Source organism: Trichophyton benhamiae (assembly GCF_000151125.1).
Source record: "Trichophyton benhamiae CBS 112371 chromosome Unknown contig01293.0, whole genome shotgun sequence".
In the NCBI taxonomy this organism is placed as follows: domain Eukaryota; kingdom Fungi; phylum Ascomycota; class Eurotiomycetes; order Onygenales; family Arthrodermataceae; genus Trichophyton; species Trichophyton benhamiae.
The window spans coordinates 285507-307558 of NW_003315113.1; the positions used below are offsets into that span (position 1 = coordinate 285507).

The 22052-nt window shown below is 50.9% G+C and overlaps 8 protein-coding genes across 8 annotated transcripts; 2 read left to right on the forward strand and 6 right to left on the reverse strand.

The window, feature by feature from the left end:
* Positions 1 to 399: 399 nt before the first annotated feature.
* ARB_04055 (uncharacterized protein) lies at positions 400 to 4700 on the reverse strand (the record flags this gene model as incomplete). The annotated part of the gene is made up of 3 exons (XM_003017132.1): positions 400 to 492; positions 545 to 4576; positions 4608 to 4700. The coding sequence occupies 3 exons, from the start codon at positions 4698 to 4700 to the stop codon at positions 400 to 402; spliced, it is 4218 nt and encodes a 1405-aa protein (XP_003017178.1).
* Positions 4701 to 5880: 1180 nt separating this feature from the next.
* ARB_04056 (BAR domain protein) lies at positions 5881 to 7479 on the reverse strand (the record flags this gene model as incomplete). Its single annotated transcript, XM_003017133.1, has 5 exons — positions 5881 to 6523; positions 6591 to 6871; positions 6933 to 7017; positions 7135 to 7282; positions 7353 to 7479. The coding sequence occupies 5 exons, from the start codon at positions 7477 to 7479 to the stop codon at positions 5881 to 5883; spliced, it is 1284 nt and encodes a 427-aa protein (XP_003017179.1).
* A 164-nt stretch (positions 7480 to 7643) lies between these two features.
* On the reverse strand, positions 7644 to 8045 carry ARB_04057 (uncharacterized protein; the record flags this gene model as incomplete). The annotated part of the gene is made up of 1 exon (XM_003017134.1): positions 7644 to 8045. The coding sequence occupies one exon, from the start codon at positions 8043 to 8045 to the stop codon at positions 7644 to 7646; it is 402 nt and encodes a 133-aa protein (XP_003017180.1).
* A 793-nt stretch (positions 8046 to 8838) lies between these two features.
* On the reverse strand, positions 8839 to 10131 carry ARB_04058 (DNA repair and transcription factor Ada, putative; the record flags this gene model as incomplete). The annotated part of the gene is made up of 1 exon (XM_003017135.1): positions 8839 to 10131. The coding sequence occupies one exon, from the start codon at positions 10129 to 10131 to the stop codon at positions 8839 to 8841; it is 1293 nt and encodes a 430-aa protein (XP_003017181.1).
* Positions 10132 to 10947: 816 nt separating this feature from the next.
* On the reverse strand, positions 10948 to 12059 carry ARB_04059 (uncharacterized protein; the record flags this gene model as incomplete). Its single annotated transcript, XM_003017136.1, has 4 exons — positions 10948 to 11085; positions 11145 to 11230; positions 11330 to 11821; positions 12011 to 12059. 4 exons carry the CDS (start codon positions 12057 to 12059, stop codon positions 10948 to 10950), a joined length of 765 nt encoding a protein of 254 aa, XP_003017182.1.
* Positions 12060 to 13334: 1275 nt separating this feature from the next.
* ARB_04060 (uncharacterized protein) lies at positions 13335 to 15560 on the forward strand (the record flags this gene model as incomplete). The annotated part of the gene is made up of 5 exons (XM_003017137.1): positions 13335 to 13535; positions 13687 to 13940; positions 13992 to 14121; positions 14191 to 14559; positions 14628 to 15560. The coding sequence occupies 5 exons, from the start codon at positions 13335 to 13337 to the stop codon at positions 15558 to 15560; spliced, it is 1887 nt and encodes a 628-aa protein (XP_003017183.1).
* Positions 15561 to 16997: 1437 nt separating this feature from the next.
* ARB_04061 (uncharacterized protein) lies at positions 16998 to 18174 on the forward strand (the record flags this gene model as incomplete). Its single annotated transcript, XM_003017138.1, has 4 exons — positions 16998 to 17168; positions 17245 to 17586; positions 17663 to 18000; positions 18057 to 18174. The coding sequence occupies 4 exons, from the start codon at positions 16998 to 17000 to the stop codon at positions 18172 to 18174; spliced, it is 969 nt and encodes a 322-aa protein (XP_003017184.1).
* Positions 18175 to 19171: 997 nt separating this feature from the next.
* On the reverse strand, positions 19172 to 21580 carry ARB_04062 (uncharacterized protein; the record flags this gene model as incomplete). The annotated part of the gene is made up of 1 exon (XM_003017139.1): positions 19172 to 21580. One exon carries the CDS (start codon positions 21578 to 21580, stop codon positions 19172 to 19174), a length of 2409 nt encoding a protein of 802 aa, XP_003017185.1.
* Between the last annotated feature and the right edge of the window lie 472 nt (positions 21581 to 22052).

Here is a 22052-nt window from a genome sequence, read left to right on the forward strand (position 1 = left end):
ACACAAAAATATTCCATTCTTTCGACCCGTACAAGAGTCCCGTCGGGTAACTTGGGCACAATAGCTACCTCTCTGCATGTGTTGACTGCTAGTTGAGCTGGGTATGTTCGTGTCTAAAAGTAATGAATCGGTCCCAGGCATCGAAAAAGTTTCACAACTCAGGAGGAAGAAAGTCTGAGAAAAATGTCTCATGGTACTGCAAATATTAAGACGAGTTAAAATGATTTTAATTTATAATATTACTCTACATGGAAAAGCATAGAGAAAAGCACAACAAAGGCCGAAGAACTGGATACATTATACAAGCGGAGCACCAACGCCAGCCAGAGAACCGCAGAGAAGTGAATCAGCTAGTTAGTAAGTTGAACACAGAGCAAAACAGAACCAGAAGAAAGTAAACTATTCATCTCCCACGGATGAACCGGAGTCATCAAAGTCGGCAAATTCAGGGTGCTTTTCAGTCTCTTTTCTTAATTCGGCGGTACAGGTGGCCTAAATAACTTGTTAGTATCGAATGAAATAATGGATTTGTTGCGGTGCATACCTCAATGTTATTGGCATCTTGGAAGAGTAAGCTTCCGTCTTCATTGTATGTTCGGGCATTGGTGCAGAGAAGACGAATGTCCTCACGGAACTCCTTGAGATTAGAGTATTCTTCACGATTGATTTTCCGCTTGATCATGTCCATGGCGATGGGCGTCTGGATGATCATGTAATAGTCTGGATATTGTGACTTAGGCGGTGGTTTCATGAACGGTTCGATGACAGAACGAGTCATGGGCTCATCATCGCTGTCCTCGGAATCGGCAGGAACGTCCTCCACAAGGTCCATGAGAGTCTGATAGACGCTGTTGAGTATTCGCTGCAGTGTGGCTCGTTCGGTGTTTGTGAGTGAGTCCGCGGCCTTGTTGGCTTTGCCTTTCTTGCGCTTGGCAGGGGCATCTTCAATTGGCTCATCGGCCTTGCGTTTAGGGACTGGTCCCTTGCGGCGTTTCTTCTGCTGTGGCGTGGCGGATGTCTCTCTGGATGGTTCAGGAGAAGAGTCCAGACCCTGTGCTTTTCTCTGGCGCTTCTCACGGTTGGCACGGAGCCGTTCCATCCTGGCATCGTTCTTTGCAATTGTCTCTTCAAGCGTTTCTTCATCGCCGTCAACAGCCGTTAGCCATTGCTCTTCTGTCAGGCCATCGTCATATTTTACGTTCTTGCGCTCACGAGCACCACGACCAGCAACTTCTTCAACCGCGGGAGCTGTGGGGTTCTCTTCGGTCAGATAGATGTCCGGCAACTCATCTTCACCAAGGAGACGAGGCAACTTGTGTCCCGGGCCGTACTCGCAAGTCTTCTGACGCTCCGCGTCAATCTTCTGGAAAAGGGCAAACTCGGTCTCAGATCGGGCCATGATTTCGTTCAGGTCATCATCATCCATCTCATCCTGGTCGTTAATTTGGTCTGCGTTCTCGGCGGTTTCAAGCAGAGTACGCAGCAGAGCGTCTCGTTCCTCGTTGGTAGACTTATTGTCGAATTTACCGGCCTGGATAACCTTGCCGTCCATATCGAGCTTGAACTGGGCACGCTCGAGGATTCGTTCTTCAACGGAGTTGGAACTGATCAGTCGGAGAATACGGACTTCGTTCTTCTGACCGATTCTGTGAGCACGATCTTGAGCCTGCAGATCCTGGTGAGGGTTCCAATCGGAGTCGTATATGATGACGGTATCGGCGGTTTGCAAGTTTAGACCCAGACCACCGGCACGGGTAGAGAGGAGGAAACAGAAATACTCTGATCCGGGTTCGTTGAAGCGTCTCAGTAGGTCGGATCGGTCGTCTGATTTTGTTGCACCATCCAGCCGGAGATACTTCATGCCACGGAACCGCATGAAGTCTTCCATGATATTCATGATCTGTGTCATCTGGAAGAACATGAGGACACGATGGCCCGAAGCAAAGAATTTAGGAAGGATTCGGTCGAGCAGTTCGAATTTACCAGCAGTACGCCAAATAAGATCGTTTGTAGCCTTGCCGGGATTCAACTCTTCTTCTACCGAGTCAAAGACGAACGGGTGGTTGCAGAGCTTACGCAGTTGCATGAGCATATTACTCAGACCACGTACAGGAGTCTTTCCACCCTTTCCGTCACTGACAGCAAGTTTGTTGTGAGTGACAAGCTGCTTATACAGCTTGGCTTGGAGGGCAGAGAATCTGCATCTGATGACACGTTCTTGCTTCTCGGGAAGATCTTTCTCGACATCCTTCTTGAGACGACGGAGCAAGAATGGACGAAGAACTTTGTGAAGGCGACGAATGACGAGCAACTGTTCTTCTTCTGTAAGCTCCATACGGTCTTGACTGCCTGTATTCGCGAACGGGGTATTGAACCATTCATCGAACGATTTGACGGACTTGAAGATGTTGGGGAGGGCGAAGTTGAGCAGAGCCCAGAGCTCAGGAAGGTTATTTTGCAGCGGAGTTCCGGTCAAAATCAAACGGTATCTGGACTGGTAGTAGTTGGTAAGGGTGAAACTCAGCTTTGATCCCGCATTCTTCATACGGTGACCTTCATCAACAATCATGTGTAGCCACTTGACTTTGCTGAGAATAGGGCGGTCCTTGATAATAAATTCATATGTTGTGAGAAGCACCTGGAAGTTACCCCATCGAATGGCCTGCTGGTGCTGTTTTCGAGTTACTTGCGGACCCTTGTAGACAATACGAGTGATAGACGGGGCCCATTTCTCGAATTCGAGATTCCAGTTGGTCAGGGTACTCAGGGGAACGATGACGAGGTATGGGCCGTTTTGCTTCTTGGTTTCGATAAGGTAGGTGATTAAACTGATGGTCTGGATAGTTTTACCGAGACCCATCTCATCGGCCAAGATACCGTTAAGGTTGTTGTTGTAGAGGGAGATCATCCAGGTTAGACCACGGAGCTGGTATTCCTTGAGGGTACCACCAACAAGAATGCTCGGTTGGATAGTGACTTCTTCCTTGATACGATGGGCGACGGCGTAGTAGTCAACCTTTCGGCTCTCTTCCTCTTCGTCAGAGTCACCTATATCCTCATCGGTCTCAATTTGGTCTTCGTCTCCATAACGTTCTGCAGTCATGCGCTGCTGAGAACGAACGGAAGCAGCAAGTTGCCGCAAGAAGCCATCGGTCTGCTTGAGCAAGTGGGAAATACGGGAATCTTTGGCCTGACCAAGCAGTTTCATATACGTTTCCTCGTCGTTTGCCTTAAGAGCCTGGAGACGTTGCTTGGCAGTTCGTTCTACTCGTTTCTGTTCCTCACGCTCGAGGTGAGTGTGATGAGCCATCATCAGACGACCAAGTTTCTGTATACGGCCACGCTGCTCTGTTCCAGCATTGCGCACATCAGCACCGTGGTTAAGGATAGCTTGCAGCTGGTTATACTGCTTCTGTTTCTCCTTGGTCTCACGGGCATCGCGCTGCTGCTTCTCGAGCTTCTCGGTAACTCTGGCTTCACGCAGGGACTGTTTCTTCATGCGACGATGAGCCGGTCGATTGGCAGACATGGCAAGGTAGTCGAAGTGCATCATCTCGTTCTGGATCTGCCTACGGAACGCGCGTTGTTTAGGGAGGAGGTTGAGCATCTTGTACTCAATCAGGGCCTTGAGCTTGAGGGAGTCATCAGCTGTGGGTGAATCTCCTTCACCACTGTCCCAGACACCAAGATTGGCAGGCAATTTGGCCAATTCTGCCTTTCGAGCATTGATACGGTTGTACAGGATCATTTCCCGGTCTTCGCGGACCTTGTCGAGATCGATACCCATGGGAGTTATGCAAGGCAGCCTCAGCCGATTCCGGCGCACGGCATGGTCATTGTAATTAATAGTCGCGCCGAGGATGTCATAGGGGTTCTTGAAGGTCTCGAACATGGTTCTGAGCTTCTCGACAACGGCTTCACTCTCGCCAGATACATCGCGACCAGTGCCATCTACCGAATGATCAGAGCTGAGAACGCCGTCAACACCTGTTGCCTTCTTTGCAAAGAGCTGCTGCTGGACGCGCTGGGGGATAGCCAGATTCTTGGAGAGCATCTTGAAGGCCAGTATCTGATTCCTCAAGGTTGCCAGCTGTTCTGGCGTGAAGCTTTGCGATCCTTGAGAGGCGCCTTTCTGACTCGGGGTGCTAGCACTGGGGACGGCAGAATTTGCTACATAAACACCGTTAGCATCGCGTTGTCCAAATATTTGCGCAAAATCCAAAGTGAATATGACAAATGAGAGGCAGTGAAAGCTAAAAGAGAGAAAGCTGGACGAAAAGATCAAAGCCTTACCATCAGTTCCATTGGAATCAGCAATGCCATTTAGCGGCCCTTGCAGCTGCTGGGGAGCCTGGGGAGCAGCTTGGGGGACCTGCTGAGGCGGTTGAGGTTGCTGCTGCTGTCTCTGCGCATGAAGCATCTGCATCTGGCGCTGCTTCTGGTACGCCTGTTGCCGCTGGACGGCAGACAGCAGATTGTGAGCTTTAAGGTATTCCGGGTCATCATGGCGCACACCTTGTTCTTGCATCTGCCGGAATTTCTTCAACAGGTCAGTATCATATATATATTTTTTCTCCTTTTCTTTTGATAGCGTATAAGCAACATACCTGGTAAACCTCCTGGATGTGCTGGGGAGTGAGGTTTGGCGGCAGGCCGATGTTCTGCTGCGGCATATTGGCAGACTGCTGGACAGACGCCATGGTTGAATATTCTATGCTGAGCTAGCAGAGCTCTTCATCAAAAAAAAAAGCACGGCAATCTTTGAAAGATATGCAAAAAAAAAGGGTAAAAAAATATAAGAATAACGACAGACGGTGCCCTGGCTAGCAAGTGGCGAGGGAGAGCATAGCCAGCCAGCGAGCAAGCAAGGCAGACGCGATAGAGAGTGAAGAGAGGCAGTCGAGCGTGGGCGTGGACGGCGGTTATCGCTGATCGTCGCGTCGGCGTTCTGTATATTTTTACGTTTTTGGACTTCTAGCTTGCGCGGTAGCAGATGGGCAGGTTTTAGCTATGCGGCGAGGGCCAAAGATGGGAGAGGGTTGGGTGGCCGTGGCCGTGGCCGCCTGGGCGTGGGCGTGCAGGCAAGTAGACAGACAGCTGAAGTGAGGGAGAGCGAGAGAGCGAGCGAGAGGGTAATACGGAAGGGTGGAAGGGCAGGCGTCGCGCGGTGCAGGGAGCGTAGCGGAGCGGACGATGTGGAGGGCGAGGGCGCGCTGGATGTTTCTCCTTGAGCCGGCGGTGGTTCGGGTCGCCTTCTTTTTTTTTTTGCTTATGGGCAGACGAAGCGCAAGGGGAGGGAAAAGACGGCAGCGAAGCAGGAAGAGGCGAGAAAGAAGGCGAAGGAAGGGCGGACGGGCAGAGTTTTAGGTGGTCCACGTGACGCTTAGTAAGACACGTGATGGTGGAGGCAGGTGGAGGGGGAGACGGAGGGCGTATAAACAAGAGCAGAGCCAGAGGAAGACAGCAAGGTGTGAAGCAGAGGGTGGAGGTAGAAGAGCGAAAAAGTAGTAGATATCATGATAGAGAAGAAGAGGAGGTTAGGAGGAGGTTAAGATGAGGCTCTGCTGATGTCCAGATAAGCTTAAATTTAAGGTGTTTCCTAAAGCGGACGATGGGCAGTTTTTGGTGTTCCGGACTCTTAAGCTACGGCGAGAGAGAGATAGAAAGAGAGTAACAGTGATAGCAACAGTGAGAGTGATAGTGAGGGATAGTGATAGGCCAGCTACAGTTAGACATGCACCAGAGACCAGACCAGACCAGACCAGAGAGCCAGAGACAGACAACGCCAGACTCCAGATATAAAGACACTGCCTGACCACCCAGACCCAGTCCAAGAGAGAGAAGAAAGAAAGACAAGAAAGAGAAAGGAGATGGTAAAGTCTACACGGCATAAGCAGAGACAGAGCGTTTTGGTGGCGGAGGAGGTGGCGGGGGTTTCTTCGACCTTGATGGTGGAGGGGGAGGCGGCGGCTTCTTGACGGGTGTCGCGGTGCCTGACCCTGAACCCGACGCTGGTGTGGGAACCTGGCCTGACGCCGGTACAGTCCGCAAGGGAGACGTGCTGGTGGAACTATAGTACTGGTCTGGACTGTTCCTGACGGGAGACGCCCCGTCGTCCGTGGTAGAGTCGTAGTAGCCATCATTGTGAGTGTTACTATTATTGTTGTTGTTGCCGCCATTGTACCCCTGGCTGATAACCCGCAGCTGTGAGCGTGCATTAGCTATACCGGCCGCACTACTGCCAATCGTGGCCGGAGAGATGCTATCACTCGCGGTTCGGAGGGGGGTTCGTAGGGCTGGTGCAGGGGAGGGAGACGGTCTCCTGGTGCGGAGCTGCGTTGGACCCTCGAAGGTTGGCTGACGCCCACCCAGGCCCGGCCGAGAGGGCTCGCGGGACCTAGAGGTGCCTGGCTGCTGGGAAGAGGACTGGTACGTGTCCTCGCCTGCCATCTGGTCGTTGAAAGAGGTGTTGGAGCGAGTCAGGGTTGACCGGCGGCCATACGAGTTGAACTGCTGCGTTGGTCTGGTATAATTAGTTAGTACGGTGAAGAACAAAATGGTGCATGAAAAAAAAAGAAGTAGAGACGTACCCAGCAGGCCACTCGTCCTTGAGCTGGAGGAGAACCTCGCGGCATTTTTCATGGTAGTTTAACTGCGCATCGAGAAAGGCGCTCATGTCTGCGGTGCACTCAGGCTCAGACTCCTTGATATCCATCATGCGACGAAGGACTTCTTCAGTTGCCTCTTCGTACTTGACCTTCTGCGACCGGAGCTCTTCTTCGACCCTGAAATCTTCCTTTTTGGCCTTTTGCATCTTTGCCTGGGAGGTATCATACGCCAGCCGCCGGTTCTCCAGCTTCTTGCGAGCCGCCTATTCATATATTGTTAGAAAAGGCATCTGTAAAAAGTGAAATGAAAGAGGGTATGCCTACCTGGTACTCCTTCAGCTGGTTGAGAGACCGTTCCAGAGATTCTAGCCAGCTAGAGGTTGCAGCTGCGACATACTGCTCCTGGATCCTGGAGATTCGCTCGTTCGTCCGCCCGAACGCTGTAATCCCGTCAGTATCTGCTAGTATCTACTTGTATCTAGAACTCGCAGCAGGCGATAACCCACCTGTAAGACACTGGCCGTACTCGGAGTTGCTGGCAAAGTCCTCGCCATGCGCGACCATGACGCCGCCCAAGTTTCCAATTGGGAAGAGCTTCTCCTTGTCCTCGCCCTCGCTGCGCTTCGAGATGGCCCTGACATACGCCGCCATGGCCTTGTTCAGACGCTCCATTCCTACCAAAATGCGTTAGCATCCGTATCCGAACGAGTACGAAGAGTAGTTAAAAAGTGTCCGTCAGCCCACCTTCTTGCCTGAGGTTCATCTCCATCTCGAGCAGCTTGAAGTCGTCCGAGACGTTGGTCTTGATCTCGCCGCCCATCCTCTCTCCAGCCCACTGCTTGAGGCGGCCGAGCTTCTTGTTGACGTTCATGATGGCGACGAGTACCCCGTAACGAGCGTCTTATCCGTTAGATTCGGGTAAACAGAGAAGCGAAGGACTGAAGACAGAGAGATAGAAGACGTTCGAGCGAGTGGCAGAGACGGCAGAGAGAAGGAAACGACTTGCGTAATGAAGCAAAAGAGTGGAACAAAAAGTCAAACCAGCTGCTGTCTCACCAAGAAGATGATGATGGACAAGATAATAATAAGAACGAAGAAGAAGAAGACGAAGAAGAAGAAGAAGAAGAAGAAGAAGAAACAAGACAAGAACCAAGCCTGCTTTTTCTTCTGCGCTGCTGCTTCACTGCCAGCCAGTCTTTCGCTGCTGTGGCGATGGGGATAATAAATAAAGGAAGCTATTATTATGAGATTATTATAAGTAGAGGGACTCAAGAAGACGGTGGACCAGCCAGCGCCTTTTCGACTCTTTTTTCCTCCTTGGCCGTTTAAAGAGCGTTCTTCGTCTTCATCACCAACTCCATCATCTTCTTCGTCTTCTCTTCTCCTGGTATCCATCGTCTTATACTCACTGTCCGTAACTCTCCAAGTGCTCTGCATGGTTTCTTTTCTTCTTCCCGCCCGAAGCTCGACCGACCGACCAACCAACGTCGACCTGCGCCAACCGCCCCCGGACCGCAACCCAGACTCCCGACTTCATCCCTTCTCCAGGCCTTCAGCTTTGACTACAACACTCTCACGCACACAGAGAAGAATCATGCAGACGGTGGGGGATCTGTTTCGTCAGGACGTAGCGGGCGGCGGCCAGGGGTGGGCACCGGTTGGCTGTCGGCTTCTGCTGGCTTTGAAACAGGAGACGCAGCCAGGATGCAGCTAACCGCCCGCTTTTTCTTGTGTCTTACTTGTCGCGATGCCATTATTTCTTGTTGTTGCCCATACGACCGCGGTTTTGCTCTTCATCTGGCCCGGCTGGATGGGAGTCTGTACCTCTGTACCGCCGTGGCCAAGCCTGGTGCGACGCGGGACTGCTCCTTTCTGTGGGCTTGCTGGGATGTGTGCACACGACGAAGATACCAGAGATACCATACTACATACAGCTGAAAGTGGAAGAAGAGGTTCGCAGGTCATTATTTCTTTCTATATTAGTTATTCTTACGCTAATGTATAGGTTCATTAATACATTCAGGGTGAGGCTTTTTAAGGAGAAGACAACCGAACCGTTTTTCAGTCCAAAATACCGAGAAAGCAGAAAAGCATTTTCCAACCAAAGACAGGGCCGTCCCATTGCAGATACCCGCTTCCATTCCCATTAAAAAAAACGCATAGAACGCATAAAACTCCGGTCTTATTCAAATAAGGCTCGCCAAGGGAGAGAGGAGAAAGTTGATGTTGCTTATGACCTGGCACAGAAGTCTAGACTTGTGTAGTCTGGCGGCAGCAGAACCTGGTTGTCCAGCCAGTCCGTGTCCTCGGGCAGCAAGGGGGGCCAGGAGCCGGTAAGGCCAATGTAAGAATCGAACATCAGAGGTGAGTCAGTGGGCGAGATGGACTGCTGGGAATACAGGGAAGGGACAGATGTAGGGCTGGGAGTTGGGTGGGCGAAGGTGTCAGGCGGACTGTGGCCGGTAGTAGTGTTGGTGCTGCTATTTGTGGTGGTGGGAGGGTTCATGGGGGAGAAGTCGATGGGTTCGGCCATGTACTGGGCGAAGTTGATGTTCGACGTCGAGTTGGGGTCCAGAGTCAGCATGGAGTGGATGTTGTTGAGTGAGTTTGGGTCAAACGAGTGTGACGCCGTTGTCTGTGGCATACAGATACCACTACCTCCTCCGACGGCAGGCGACGATGAGGTGGTGACAGCGGCAGAGGTGGAGGCAGGAGTGGACGTTGGGGGACGAGAGAAGTTTATATGTTGCTGCTGGTGATGATGATGGTGATGTTGTTGTTGTTGCTGCTGTTGTTGTCTTGGATCTGATGCTGCAGCTAACATGAGATCGAATTCGTTCCAGTTGATCGGACCCACGGCCTGCGGATCACTATATCCTTGCCCTATTATCTGATCGATGTCACAGTCGCCAAGAGGGGGAGTCTGGACCTGTGGCTCCAACGAGGATGCACTATTATTATTATTACTGTCCTGCACGGGACTGCTCATGCCAACCAGGGGAGCCAGATGAGGTGGCGGCCAACATATCCTCGCATTGATACCGCTGGGCACCATAACTTTACCCAACGACTTCCGCTCCATCAGCTCCCGGGCAAACTTGCCTGGCGTCACCCCGACGACCTTCTTGAAGACACGGTGGAAGTGGCTGGGGGTCAGGCCGGCCTCGCCAGACAGATCTGACAGGGTCGGCCGCTGCTTGTCTCCGCCGGCCAGAGCAGCCAGCGTCATGGTCTCGCACGCCCGCTGGGCCAGCCTGATGTGCGGATCGGTAGGCGCGCGCACGTCTTCGGGCTTACACCGCTTGCAGGGGCGGTATCCCGCCTTCTCGGCCAGGAGAGGCGTGTCGTAGAACTCGACGTTGGCACGGCGGGCGAGACGGGCAGGGCAGCGGGGGCGACAGTAGATCTTGGTCGTCCGCACGCCGTACACAAACCCGGTGGCAGCGGCATCCCGGTTGACGATTGCGCGCCATCTGGCAGAGGTCGTGGCGTAGGCCGACTTGTTGTCTGTTTCCGCCGTCATGATGATGGTAGGACTCCAGGGAATGGACCGAGAACCGTCGGGCTGGATTGGGTGTTGTTCGAGTGGTGAGAGGGCCAGAAGAGGTGCAGGGAGGCCAGGCGGATAGGGACTAGGCTCTGCGGTGGGAGGAGTGAGGAGCGAGGATCGAGATATGGGAAGGGGTCGATGTTCTATAAGGCCCGTCCTGCGTCTATATCCATCACTCTGCTGTGTCTCAGCGTACTGTCTCTCTCTCTGTGTCTGTCTCTGTACGGAGTATATATTGCGTCTCTTCACGTCTCTGCTCTGTGACTCTTCGTATAATCTTCAGACGTCTCAGCGAATATCGTCTCGTATACCGTGTCTCCTATCCTGCACTGCTAAGACTGCCAATGTGCGGTGCCTGCGAGACGGTTATATAGCTCTTCGCTCTTTCGGGCGCGAGTGACGGAAGAGAGCGCAGGGCAAGGGCGCGGTCCCGTGATTGGCCAGTTTGGGAGCAAGACGGGGACGCTAGGCCGCTTCAGGCGTCGCCTGCTGCACGTGACGTGCAAAAACACGTGATGATGTCATGGTCATGTGATTAAGAGGGCGCCAAGGCCAGTGAGGGTGCAAAAGCCGGCAGTAAGGTAAGGGATAATAAGGGGGATAGGATAGATAGCAGAAATTATAGAGAAGAAGGGTTGATATTGGATTAACGGAGGGCTAAGAAGGATTAAAGGATGAAGAAAAGGAGGAGGAGAAGAAGCAGAAGTAGACAAGACTACGGTGAAGTGATTTATTTTATTCTTCCGTACATCATTATGAAAAAAGACCCACGCCATCCCATTAGTACTTCTAGTCCTTGGTCTTCTGGGTTCCGCGCAGGAGACCGGTCCGGCGGGCAGCGATAAGACCGGCTTTCTGTCCCTGTACGGCATATCGGGAGATGGTCGAAGCCTTGCCAATGTGCTGGTGGTTACCACCACCGTGGGGCTGCAGGGAGTTAGCATGGCAGACATGATACGTCTCTGTCGGGCCGTTGTTGCACTTACATGGTCGACGGGGTTCATGGCAACACCACGAGTCTTGGGCCACGAGTTGCGCTTGGCAGCGAACTTGTGCTTAGCACGAGAAGCCTCTGCACAGACAAGTTAGTACCAACTCTCTCAACTCAATTCGGACACTCATAAAAAAAAAAAAAAAAAAAAAAAAAAACGAGGGACGTGGGTAGACGTACTCAGGAGAGGCTTGTCTGTACGGCCACCACCGGCAACAATTCCAACCATTCCTCTGACTCTGCTGCTGACGACCTTCTTGGCACCACTGGGCATCTTGATGCGTGTCTTTCCCTCCTCGGGGTTGTGTCCGATGACAGTAACGTAGTTTCCAGACGTCCTGCCGAGCGCACCTCTATCGCCGACCTTCTCCTCCACGTTCGTCACAACGGTACCTTCGGGCACGGAGCCGAGAGGGAGGACGTTGCCGATGTTGAGGGAAGCGTGCTTGCCAGAGTAGACGAACTGGCCGGTGTACATGCCCTCGTTGGCAATGAAGGTCTCGGTGACCTCCTTGTACTTGTATGGATGGCGGAAAGAGACCTGGGCCAGGGGAGCACCTCGGCCGCTGTCGTGGACAATCTTCTTCACGACACCGCGAATGTAGCCATGGCGCTCAGCGTAGTCTAGGGTTCGGAACTGGGCTGGAGCCTTGTTGAGACGGGTGCGAGCCGCTATTCACACAGTCAACTTATTAGCATGCATTCCTCTATTTCTCCCTGCGTTTTTACTCCCTCGCTGCTCGACAATTCGCCCTGCGCCTTTCGTGCGTCTGCGGTCCGTCGAATTCCGCCGCCTTTCTTCCCCTTCGGAAAGCAGAGAAGAAGACAAAAATACTCAATGGATGCTGGAGGTCAACGTACTGAAGATAGATCCACGACCCTTCCTCTGATTGCGGATCACGCGACCCATGATTACTGCAGAGACGGTTAGCAGGTGTTTTCTCGGTGCTGGGTCTGCTCAGTGAGTCTCCGGCGGCAGCGTCAAGGAAGCGAGGCGGTGGTCGTACCTTATCGCGAAGTTGTCGGCTTGGTCGTGGAAAAGTTGGAGTTCGAGATGCAAAAAATGTTCGCGGCTTGTGTGGTTGCTTTCTCTGTGGGAGTCGCTAAGCTAGCCGCTTTCGTCTTGCTGACTAAGCTCGCCAACCGCAACTTCGACTTTTCGACTTTTCGACTCTTTCTCAACGTCAACAAAACAAACAACGACGTCAAGTCACGGACATCGACGGCAACAGGACGGGCAGGACGGGCAGGACGGCACGCCAGGAAGACGGCGATGGTGAGGCGAAGGCAAGATGATGTGTCTAGACGATGATGATCCTAGACGGACAAGACATTTCATGGTGATATGACTTAACCGCCAAGTACAGCGTGTGTGACTCAATCGCCACCGAGTTATGAGTCCGAGTCCGCCTGCGATACTAGGGATAGACAGGGAGCCCAGCCATATCCTGCATCGAGGATAATCGCCTCCTACACGGCGTTGTCGGCCTCCGATACGGTGTCTTGATAGATTCAATCTATTTACTGGTGTTATCATAGTTCGCTACCTTGGCTCAAGCGTACATCTGCAGACTTTGGTATTTACTACGGCAGCTTTCTGGTGCTGCCTTTGTTCATGACTTTTTGGCTGGAAGCGACTGCTGTCCTCTGTCTTGATCCACCGTGAATAGGACATAGACGTGAATAGAACATTTTGGTGAATAGCTGGATTTCAACTTGGACTCTTTCAACTGCTCAGCAGGACATGTTACCTATATATAGTTTAGAAGAACAGAAAGAGGCCCCTTTTTTTCTTCATCATGTTCAATCATTCCTCTCTCTGTCTACGTTGGCTGTTTCGCTCCCATCTACTACCATCTCACCATCTACAGCTACAGCTACAGCTACAGCTACGAAGAACCAATCTTCTCTCTTCGACAGCCTGATATCAAACTGCGCTCCCCAAAGTTGACTCAGCCCTGTTACGTTAAGCAAGCGACTCGAGGCTGAAGCTTTTTTCTGCTTACCTACGACCAAAAAAGCTAACTAGCTGTCTGGCTGGCATCTTATTTTTATCTTATCTCCAAAGGCGTGCTACCCTCCATCAAATACTTCTTTGAACCCCAACAACCAAAAACCCTACCACCTCCTCCGTCGCCATCTGCACCAGCGTCGCCAGCCCTCGATTCTGCGCGCAGGTTTCGCCATGTCGGATTCCGACTCTTCCTCGTCCTTATCCTCGGTCGTCTCGACGGCCGACGAGTCCATCGCGGAATCCGTCAACCGCAGCGCGGGAATCACCAAATATTTCAAAAAGGCAGAGAAGTCAGCTCCAGCACCACCATCCCCCAAACGACCCCCGTCGCCTCCCCATGAATACGTTCTAGCTGATAATCCGAATATTGCCGTGAGTAAAAATTATTTAGTTTCCCTTTTTTCCCTTTTTTGCTTGTGCGGTGGTTGCATTGTTTCTACATATCGTTTTGAGGCGAGGGCGTGACGCGCCTGCTTATAGTGCTTTGACGCGAAAACCAATAGCTAACACTTCCACCCTCTAGTTCCTGGTGATGTTCCGCTCGAGATTCACGGATGTCTTCCCCAAGTCACTGCCGCATTACGGACCGCAGGATATAGAAAAGGGTGTTGTTGAGCCTACGCCTGGTGACCAGGTTGAGCGTCTGCTTTGTGCTCTGCTTAGCCTAGTACTTAACCGGAAGAAAGACGTCGAGTACGATCTCCCTTACACCGTTTTACAACACTACGATTCCCAGTTTGTACATTGGGGTGATGCGCGAGCTTTGGTTATATTGAAGTGCGCCGTTTAAATTGCATCTTGCTAATTCGGCTGTCTGGTCTCGTTTAGGAGAGGTCACTATCAACGCGCCCTTGAAGAAGCTGTACAAACACATCAGTCGCAATGGCCAAAGGCATGGCAGGGAAAGAGTCCTCTTGCAAATGGAGGTGGTTATATGACAATGACTCCAGAGGAAAGGGTAGGCAACGTACCAATGGAGATTGGATTCCATCCTATACCCAGCTCTAGGCTAACACGCCCTTCCTAGATCCAATTGCTTTCGACATTGACCCTTTGGGCCCTCTCCTCCTCCGAGTCTGTCCAGGCGAAACTCAAAGAATCCTACAAACAGTCCAGACACGATGGGGACAGGAACCAACCACTGTCCGTTCAGCCTTGGGGATCAGATACCCTTAAAAGGCGATACTGGCTCATAGAAGGCTTAGACGACACACACTTCCGACTCTACAGAGAAAGCAACCCAGCTTTGAAGACAAACACCTGGTGGAGTGTAGCTGGCACAATACCTGAATTACGAAGTGTCGCTGAGTCGCTAGCAACAGAGAAGTCCCGTGCGTCTCGAGAGCTCAGTCAGAAAATACTCAACAGCATCCCACGGTTTGAGAACTCAGAAGAGGTAAGCTGCAGCCTTGACGGAACCCGCATGACTCTCCATATATTGCCAGCTTCTAATCGCTACTTTAGAAACGCAAACGACGGGACTACCGAATTGCGCGGAAAGCTGCATTCGCCCGTCCTGAACCTGGCTTCTCTCTTTACGAGGGTCGAACTCGTGGAAAGAGAATCAAGTACACATTTTCCGACGACGATGATTTCTCATCGGGAGCCTTCCCGTCTAGAAGGTCTACTCGCAATCAATCACGCGCTTCATCGCCTCCGGAAAATGCTGGCCCTACTTTCACCGCCTCTGGCCGCCAGGTCAAGTCCAGAGTAGGTGGCATTTACGGCCAGACCGTCCTTGGCAAACGGTCTCACGAAGCTACCGACGACGAGCCGTCTAACAACCCTGCTGGCGGGGGAGGCGGTATGGAATACGGCAGGTCACGCAGAAGCATGCGTGGCCTCCAAAGTAACGGCTGGGACGGCCTAACACCCAGCGACGAAGATAATAATACAGAAGGCGACGACGAGGCCTCGAGCGGGAACGACTGGGATGAAGACGCTGCTGACGACGAAGACGAGGATGAGGCTGGACTAAGCGATGCAGACTCATTCACAGCAGATTTACAGCTGGATAGAAACAGAAGTCTGATTGTTAAACTGAAATATGGTAAAGGGAATGCAGCTAAGACACCTCAGCCAGAGCCCGCACTGCTTCAACCATTAAAGGAAGAACCGCTGCATAATGGCAACTTGCCTACAAGCACATCTACAGTGATACCCATTAATAGCCATATTTTGAACGCTGCTACTGAACCCGCTAGTGAACCCGCAAAGGAACCAGCAAAGGAACCCGCAAAGGAACCAGCAAAAGAGCCTCGTATAGCCATTGAGATGCCACTCAGGCCAGAAGTCCCAAATGACGGCCTACCGCTTAAGCAGGGCGCTCACACCCCTACTATCCCTGAAAAGCAAGAGCCCCAAGTCCAACCACCTTCATACAACGGAGTTGTCTAATACTAGGCATGTGGGCTCTGTTACAAAATCATATCTTGTTTAACCTAACCTCTTGCCTAGTTAATGCGCTTATTATGAGTAATTAACTGGGTGGTAATCATGTCCAAATAACTGTTACTTACTATCCATATGAAAGGAAGAAAGACAGGATAGCCTAGTCATCATCCTTAACTGATTCTGTACTCTTCCATGTTCCATGCGGATGGCGTCTTCTTTATTAATGTCATTGCATAATATTACACTTGATCATTTGTGCTGGTCTGTTGTCTATATAAAAGAATATTGCATCGGCTTCCAATGCAACAGCATATAAAGCAAATATGTGTGTATCATATGGTATCCCAAGCCAGGTAACGCCTAACATCCCATAATTTCCACTGCTAAAAACAATCTTGGATCCTGCTAGCCTGCAGTCATAGCTCTGCCATCCTCCAGTTCGTCATTTTCAACCATAGCTGGCGTAGACTTAGGCCTGTTGCTCTCCCGCTAGCCCGAGCTCCGCGGGTCCAGTGTCGCCATCCAGCCATCGCAAGTGTGACAAAAGCGCCTTGTAGAAGAGGTAATAGCATCTAAACCAGCAAGGCATTAAGTCAGTATATGTCTCCAAACGATGGGATCCGTAGGCCTGTATTCGTACCTGATCCCTCAGTGTGATCCAAGCAACATGCTGCCAGCTCGAAGCCTTGGAGATACTCGCAAGATAGCTCTGTTGGAATCGCAGGTCTGGTATGGGAGGTAGCTGCGGACGCCCTAGTCTGTGTTCTCTGATTTCTCGCTCCGGATTCACGACGTCCGTAGAGATGCTCGCAGTGTCCGAGTCGACCCCGTCAAGGCCGTCGAGATGGTGTTGGGCCCCCGGTCCAAACCCGTGAGGCCGCTGGCTGTATATCGATGCAGCCTGGATGTTATCTGCTATCCGCGCCGCGGCGTCGTCCATTGTGTCGTTAGGGCTCGTTATATCGGCACTCCGGTGCTCGTCGACGTAGAATCCAGCAAGCCGTCCGTCTGTCTGTTCGGCGTTGTTGATATCGAATGGAACCGATCGAACTTGCGTCGGAGTTTCTGCTGGCGGTTTTGGGCGTGTTTGCCATGTTTGCTTTTTTTTCAGCCTTTCCGCAATAACACTAGAAAAACACTAAATTCCATCCTCCTCGTCCCCCACTATATATAAGTAACATCCTAGAGACATCCCGCCGAACAACTATTCTCCGACTTAATCTCAAGACAATCCAACAGTCCGACTCTCTTCACGATGGCTGCTGATCAGGGTTACGCGCTTCTCTGCCTCGAGAACCCCCTCTTGGGTTTGTCTGCCTCTCAATTGTGTCCGTGGAGTCGCTGCTAACAGTAGTTCTCTTCTAGATATCCAGGGAGAGGGGTACGTGCATCCGCGAAGAATGAGACTCCTTTTGTGATTAATTCCTCCTTGGTTGACTGATGAATCCTCTTGGTAGAGACCAATCGACTCTCGACAAGTATGAGGTCAAGGCAAACGACGCCATTCTCGCTGAGGAGAAGCACATGGGCCTCTATGAGGACTTGATGCAGAACCACAATGCAAAGCTCATCCCCGGAGGAGCTGCTCAGAACACTGCTCGTGGAGCTCAGGTATGGATATCTACAGGATCTACAGGCGCCCAGATGGTCTCTAAATGGCATTGCAAAGCTGACTTTGGTGCTATAGTATATTCTCCCTGAGAACTCTGTCCTCTACATCGGCTGCGTTGGCAAGGACAAGTATGCCGATATCCTCCGAGAGTCCTGTGCAAAGGCCGGTCTCCGAGTTGAATATCGCGTAGATGATGTTCAGCCTACCGGTCGATGCGGTGTCATCATCACTGGCCACAACAGATGCTTGGTTACCCATTTGGCTGCTGCCAATGAGTACAAGCTTGATCACCTCAAGCAGCCCCAGGTCTGGGACCTCGTTGAAAAGGCTAAGGTCTACTTCGTCGGTGGCTACCATTTGACCGTCTGTGTCCCAGCTATTCTCGCCCTCGCTGAGGAGGCTGCTTCCAAGAACAAGGTACTTTATCTCTCTCCCTCGGACTCTTCCCGAAATGGGCAATGGGGAGAAACCATTGGGCTAATACGAGACTCAGACCTTCATGCTCTCTCTTTCCGCTCCATTCATCCCAGCCTTCTTCAAGGAACAGCTCTCTCAAGTTCTCCCATACACCGACTTCATCGTTGGAAACGAGGCTGAGGCCCTCGCCTTTGCTAAGTCCCAGGATTGGGACACTGAAGACCTTTGTGAAATCGCCGAGAAGATGGCCAAGCTTCCGAAGACCAACAGCAAGCGTGCTAGAACTGTCATTGTCACTCACGGAACCGAGCCAACTATCTCTGCGGTCTCCAATACTGCTGGTGAAGTCACCGTTACCCAGACCGCTATCCGCAAGATCCTCAAGGAAGAAATCTGTGACACTAACGGAGCTGGGTAAGTTGTGGTTCTATTTTTCCATTGAAGATTATATTTAGCTAACGTTCCAAAAGTGATGCCTTCGCTGGTGGATTCTGTGCTGGTGTCGTTCAAGGAAAGACTGTTCCAGAGTGTGTTGAGATGGGACACTGGCTCGCCAACTTGAGCATCCGGGAATTGGGTCCATCGTAAGTTCCTGAGAATATATGTGGATTTGATCATCTACTAACGAATGCAAACAGTTACCCATTCCCAAAGCAAACCTTCACCCAATAGACTAATCACCCACTTTGCATTCGTCAAGGCTCAACCCTGTGCACCGAAACAAACGGGTATCAGGTTCCTTTAGAAAAGAATGGTGTAATTTCATAGCCGGGTACTACTAATTCGGATCAACTCCCTCCATTTGCTCCTGTCACAAGCAAACTTAACCATACCCTACATACTTTCAACCAAATACCTACCAACCGCCCACACGACTCAACAGCTACGAGATGGAGCTTAACTAGACCCCTTGATAGGGGTAGAATCAGGCTTTGATGATAAGCTGATGACAATTTCGATGACATTGTTTATGAAAGAAAAACGTAGAATAAGAATTAGTTACAGACACGTTTTCAACAACGAATGAAAATATACATGAGATCAGTTGACTTCATTACGTGTGCATGTGCTCGTCATTAAAATCGAAAGCAATATTTGATCGAAACATGGCAGGAAATGTTCTTCGTTTGAGAAATAAAGGACATGACGGTGATGCCTGGATGGTTGAAGGTTGGGAACATCACCAGGGAATGGAGAGAGGAACGGCTTCCGAACCCACTTATTTCCCAGTTCGAGCCCGTTTCGAAGCTTCTGTCAACTGGCCATCGATGTAGAGTAAGAGTAATCCTCTATGGTGGGGAATGAAGGGCAACAGCTGCACGAAGCAGGAGTATTCCCCTGATCCCTATCGAGGATATATTCTTTTCGACGATTCAAATACCAACTAAGTAGTTTCATGCAAATTTGACCACGACCACTCTCTCGGAAGAGAAATAATATGCAAAGCCAACAATCACGGGTAGGCGTTTGTCCGATATACCCGGCAACCAAGAGGTGTATTGCGAGTGCATTACAGGTCAAGCCCAGTGGAAATAGTATGTCAATATGGCTGTGTGGCCGCAAAGAGAGCGAGCTGTATAGGTTATCATCCTCCTTGTCCGTTTGGTGGTGATTGCTCACCAATAACCCCGGCATAGTGCAGCATCGAACCACGGTTTGTTCCATATGGCATATTGTTGAAATATGAAGGTGAATTGTACGGCTGGTGTGGTTGATATTGGCCAAAGGCGGTGATGGACTCCGATGGTTGAACGCCTAAGGAAGTCCCGCCAGCATAACTCGTTGCATGACCGAGACGTGGGGTCTGCATGTACTGGAGGCTGCTAGGGGACTCGTCCACGAAGCAGGAGAGAAAGGAGCTAGAGAAGAGTGTGTTGTTGTTTCCACCAGCAGTGCTAGGTATAGCAGTAGAAGGACGGCTGGTTGGAGACATTGCTTCGCCCGGCTGCGGAGCAAACGCAGTGTTCATTATACTTGGAAGTGGTGGGCCTGGGGAATAGGACTGGAAATGAGAAGGGCTCTGAGCTCCTGAGACGCCATTTTCGAACCCTTGATGGGCAAGGCTCCGGCGGTGATCCGAATTGACAGAGGCATAGTAGGAAGGTGCGTTATCACCATCAACTAAGCTCTCGGCTGGTTCCGACTCGACTAGGTTATCGACCATCCGATGCATTGATGCTGAGCCTGAGATGGATGCGCCGTCCTCCAAAACGCTCGAAGAAGGTGCTGGTTTCTGTATTTCATCTAGGTCAATGCTAGTAGAAGTAAGAGTATGACCATGTCCACGAGTCTGGCTACGAGAGTTCAGAAATTGAGGAAGGCCTTCCTCCTTGTAAACGAATAGCCTTGCATCCTCTTTATTCACCATGACGATAGGGATTCTCTCATTGCGTTCGAGGTCAAGCCCATCAATCACAAACTGTCGGATTCGAAATAGCATCTCTTTATCGTTTGAAGCCGTAGTTTCATGTCGTCTTGGTTTCGTTGCTCCGGGAGGCCCGTAACGTCGCATAGTATTAGGATGTGCAAATGGTTTGAACCCAAGGGTATTCTCGTCTTCTTCAAGGAGGTAATCAACATCAGGTAGATTGATAACGTCAAAGGTTGAGGTGAGGACAGTCAAAGTATTGGCATAACTCTTCCAGAGCTCCTTGATCTGTATACACAGTGGAGTATCCTTACTCTCAGGGGCAGATACCAATACTGGGCTATTAACAAGCAACCAACTGCTATAGTGTCGCAAAGCTGGAAGGATTGAGTAGGCAACTGAGGTTACTTTGTCCGCAGAGCATTCAAGCTCGGCTAGGAAAACCTGAAGAAGGGTGAAAAAGAATATCACGTTTAGCCTCCGTAAAAATACTTGCGCATTGGTATCCTTTGCATGACTTTCCGAGGCAATATTGATAAGGGCAAATTTCTCTAAAAGGGAGCGCTCAAGAACATTCTCTTTTAGATCAACGGTGACCTGGTGCATTATTTCATTCTCACGTTCTTCGTGTTCAGGAGAATCTCCATGATAGCATTCGGCATGCAAGAATAAGAAGGAACTAACCAGTACCGCTTGGGGGTCATTTATTGATGTTGATGGCTGTGCCTTTTTCTTCCCTGCTAGGATATTCTTGAATTCTTTTGTCAGATTTTTGTAGGCGTTGGGGTGAGGCTCTTGTGCGGAAATGGCTCGATACAAATAATATACAGCATCTAAATGCTGCTCCTCTGCAAGAGCAATGACGGCAAATTGATTGAATGGGTTTCCAGAATTCGGATTCACTAGAGAGGCCATTGAGTAGTTCTTCGTAGCACGCTCCCAATTCTTCTTCTGCTGGTCCACAAGCTCAGTTTGATAGTAACGTCCGAGGTCTCCAAGCCTAATAAGTGTAGCATGGCACGAGGAGAGTACCGCATGCTTCAGTTGGGGATCCAGAGTACCGGCAGAGTCCCGGGGCCCCTCCCCCTCCTTTTCAAACACGTACCCCTTTCTTCTCGCAACTTCTTCGAATTGCGGGAAATTGTAGGCCTTAAAATCTTCCAACAGGTGGTGGATGTACTTCTCGTAGAACTCCTGGCTAGACTTAATAAACTTGGAGTATCGGTTGATAAGTTTGCGCTTCTCAACTGGCCGCTTTTTGCCCTTTTTCTCATCTTCTTGGATATTCGATAGCCACTTTCGAAACCGGCCGTTGATCTCTAGGTGCGCATCCCAGAGGCCACTCTCGAGTTTTAGCGCGTCCATCGGATTGCGAATGTCCACTCCATCGGGACGTCCAACAGCTCCACCATCGTTATGGTAGTGTCTGGAACCCCTTCTCCCTTCCGTGAAGATCTGGAAAATAGACACCTGGCCGGAAACTCGGGTTTCTGCCAATAGCCGCTCGACTTCAGCAAATGTCGGCTCCTTTTCCTTCAAGGCGCAAGTCAGCGCCGCCTTGCACCGTTCAAAGGTTTCCTCTGCGTTCAAATGACCGGCTCCATTGTGAATCACCGATGTGGCCATCCTTCAGCCGCCTCGGTTGGACAGAACAAGAGCAACGGGCCGCCAGGCGCTCTGGAGTCAGGTTACCCCAGGTCGTTCGGCCGTCGAATTCGGAATGCGTTTCGGAGGGGACGGAGGGTGTAAGACCTGGAACAGCGATGGTGACAGCACCCACGGACGTTTGCCTGCTAGAAGTCCATCTGAGATCGCAGATGTCCTGGGCTACTTGGCCACAGACTCGCCAGTCCGTGATACCAAATAGTGAAGGGGAGTAAAAAAAAAAAAAGAGGATTCCTTCTGGCCTCGAAAATGCGACCACTTTTTTGGTGACTATTTTGTTCACGTGATGCTGCCTGGAGGTAACTCGGCGGATCGATATGCTCAAGCTCTTGCTCCCTATATTGACCTCTAGTATGGCTTTTACAGCTTGGAATTAGACAGAATCAGTATTCATGTATGTAGGAGATAGCTAGTGTGATCGATATATGCTTCA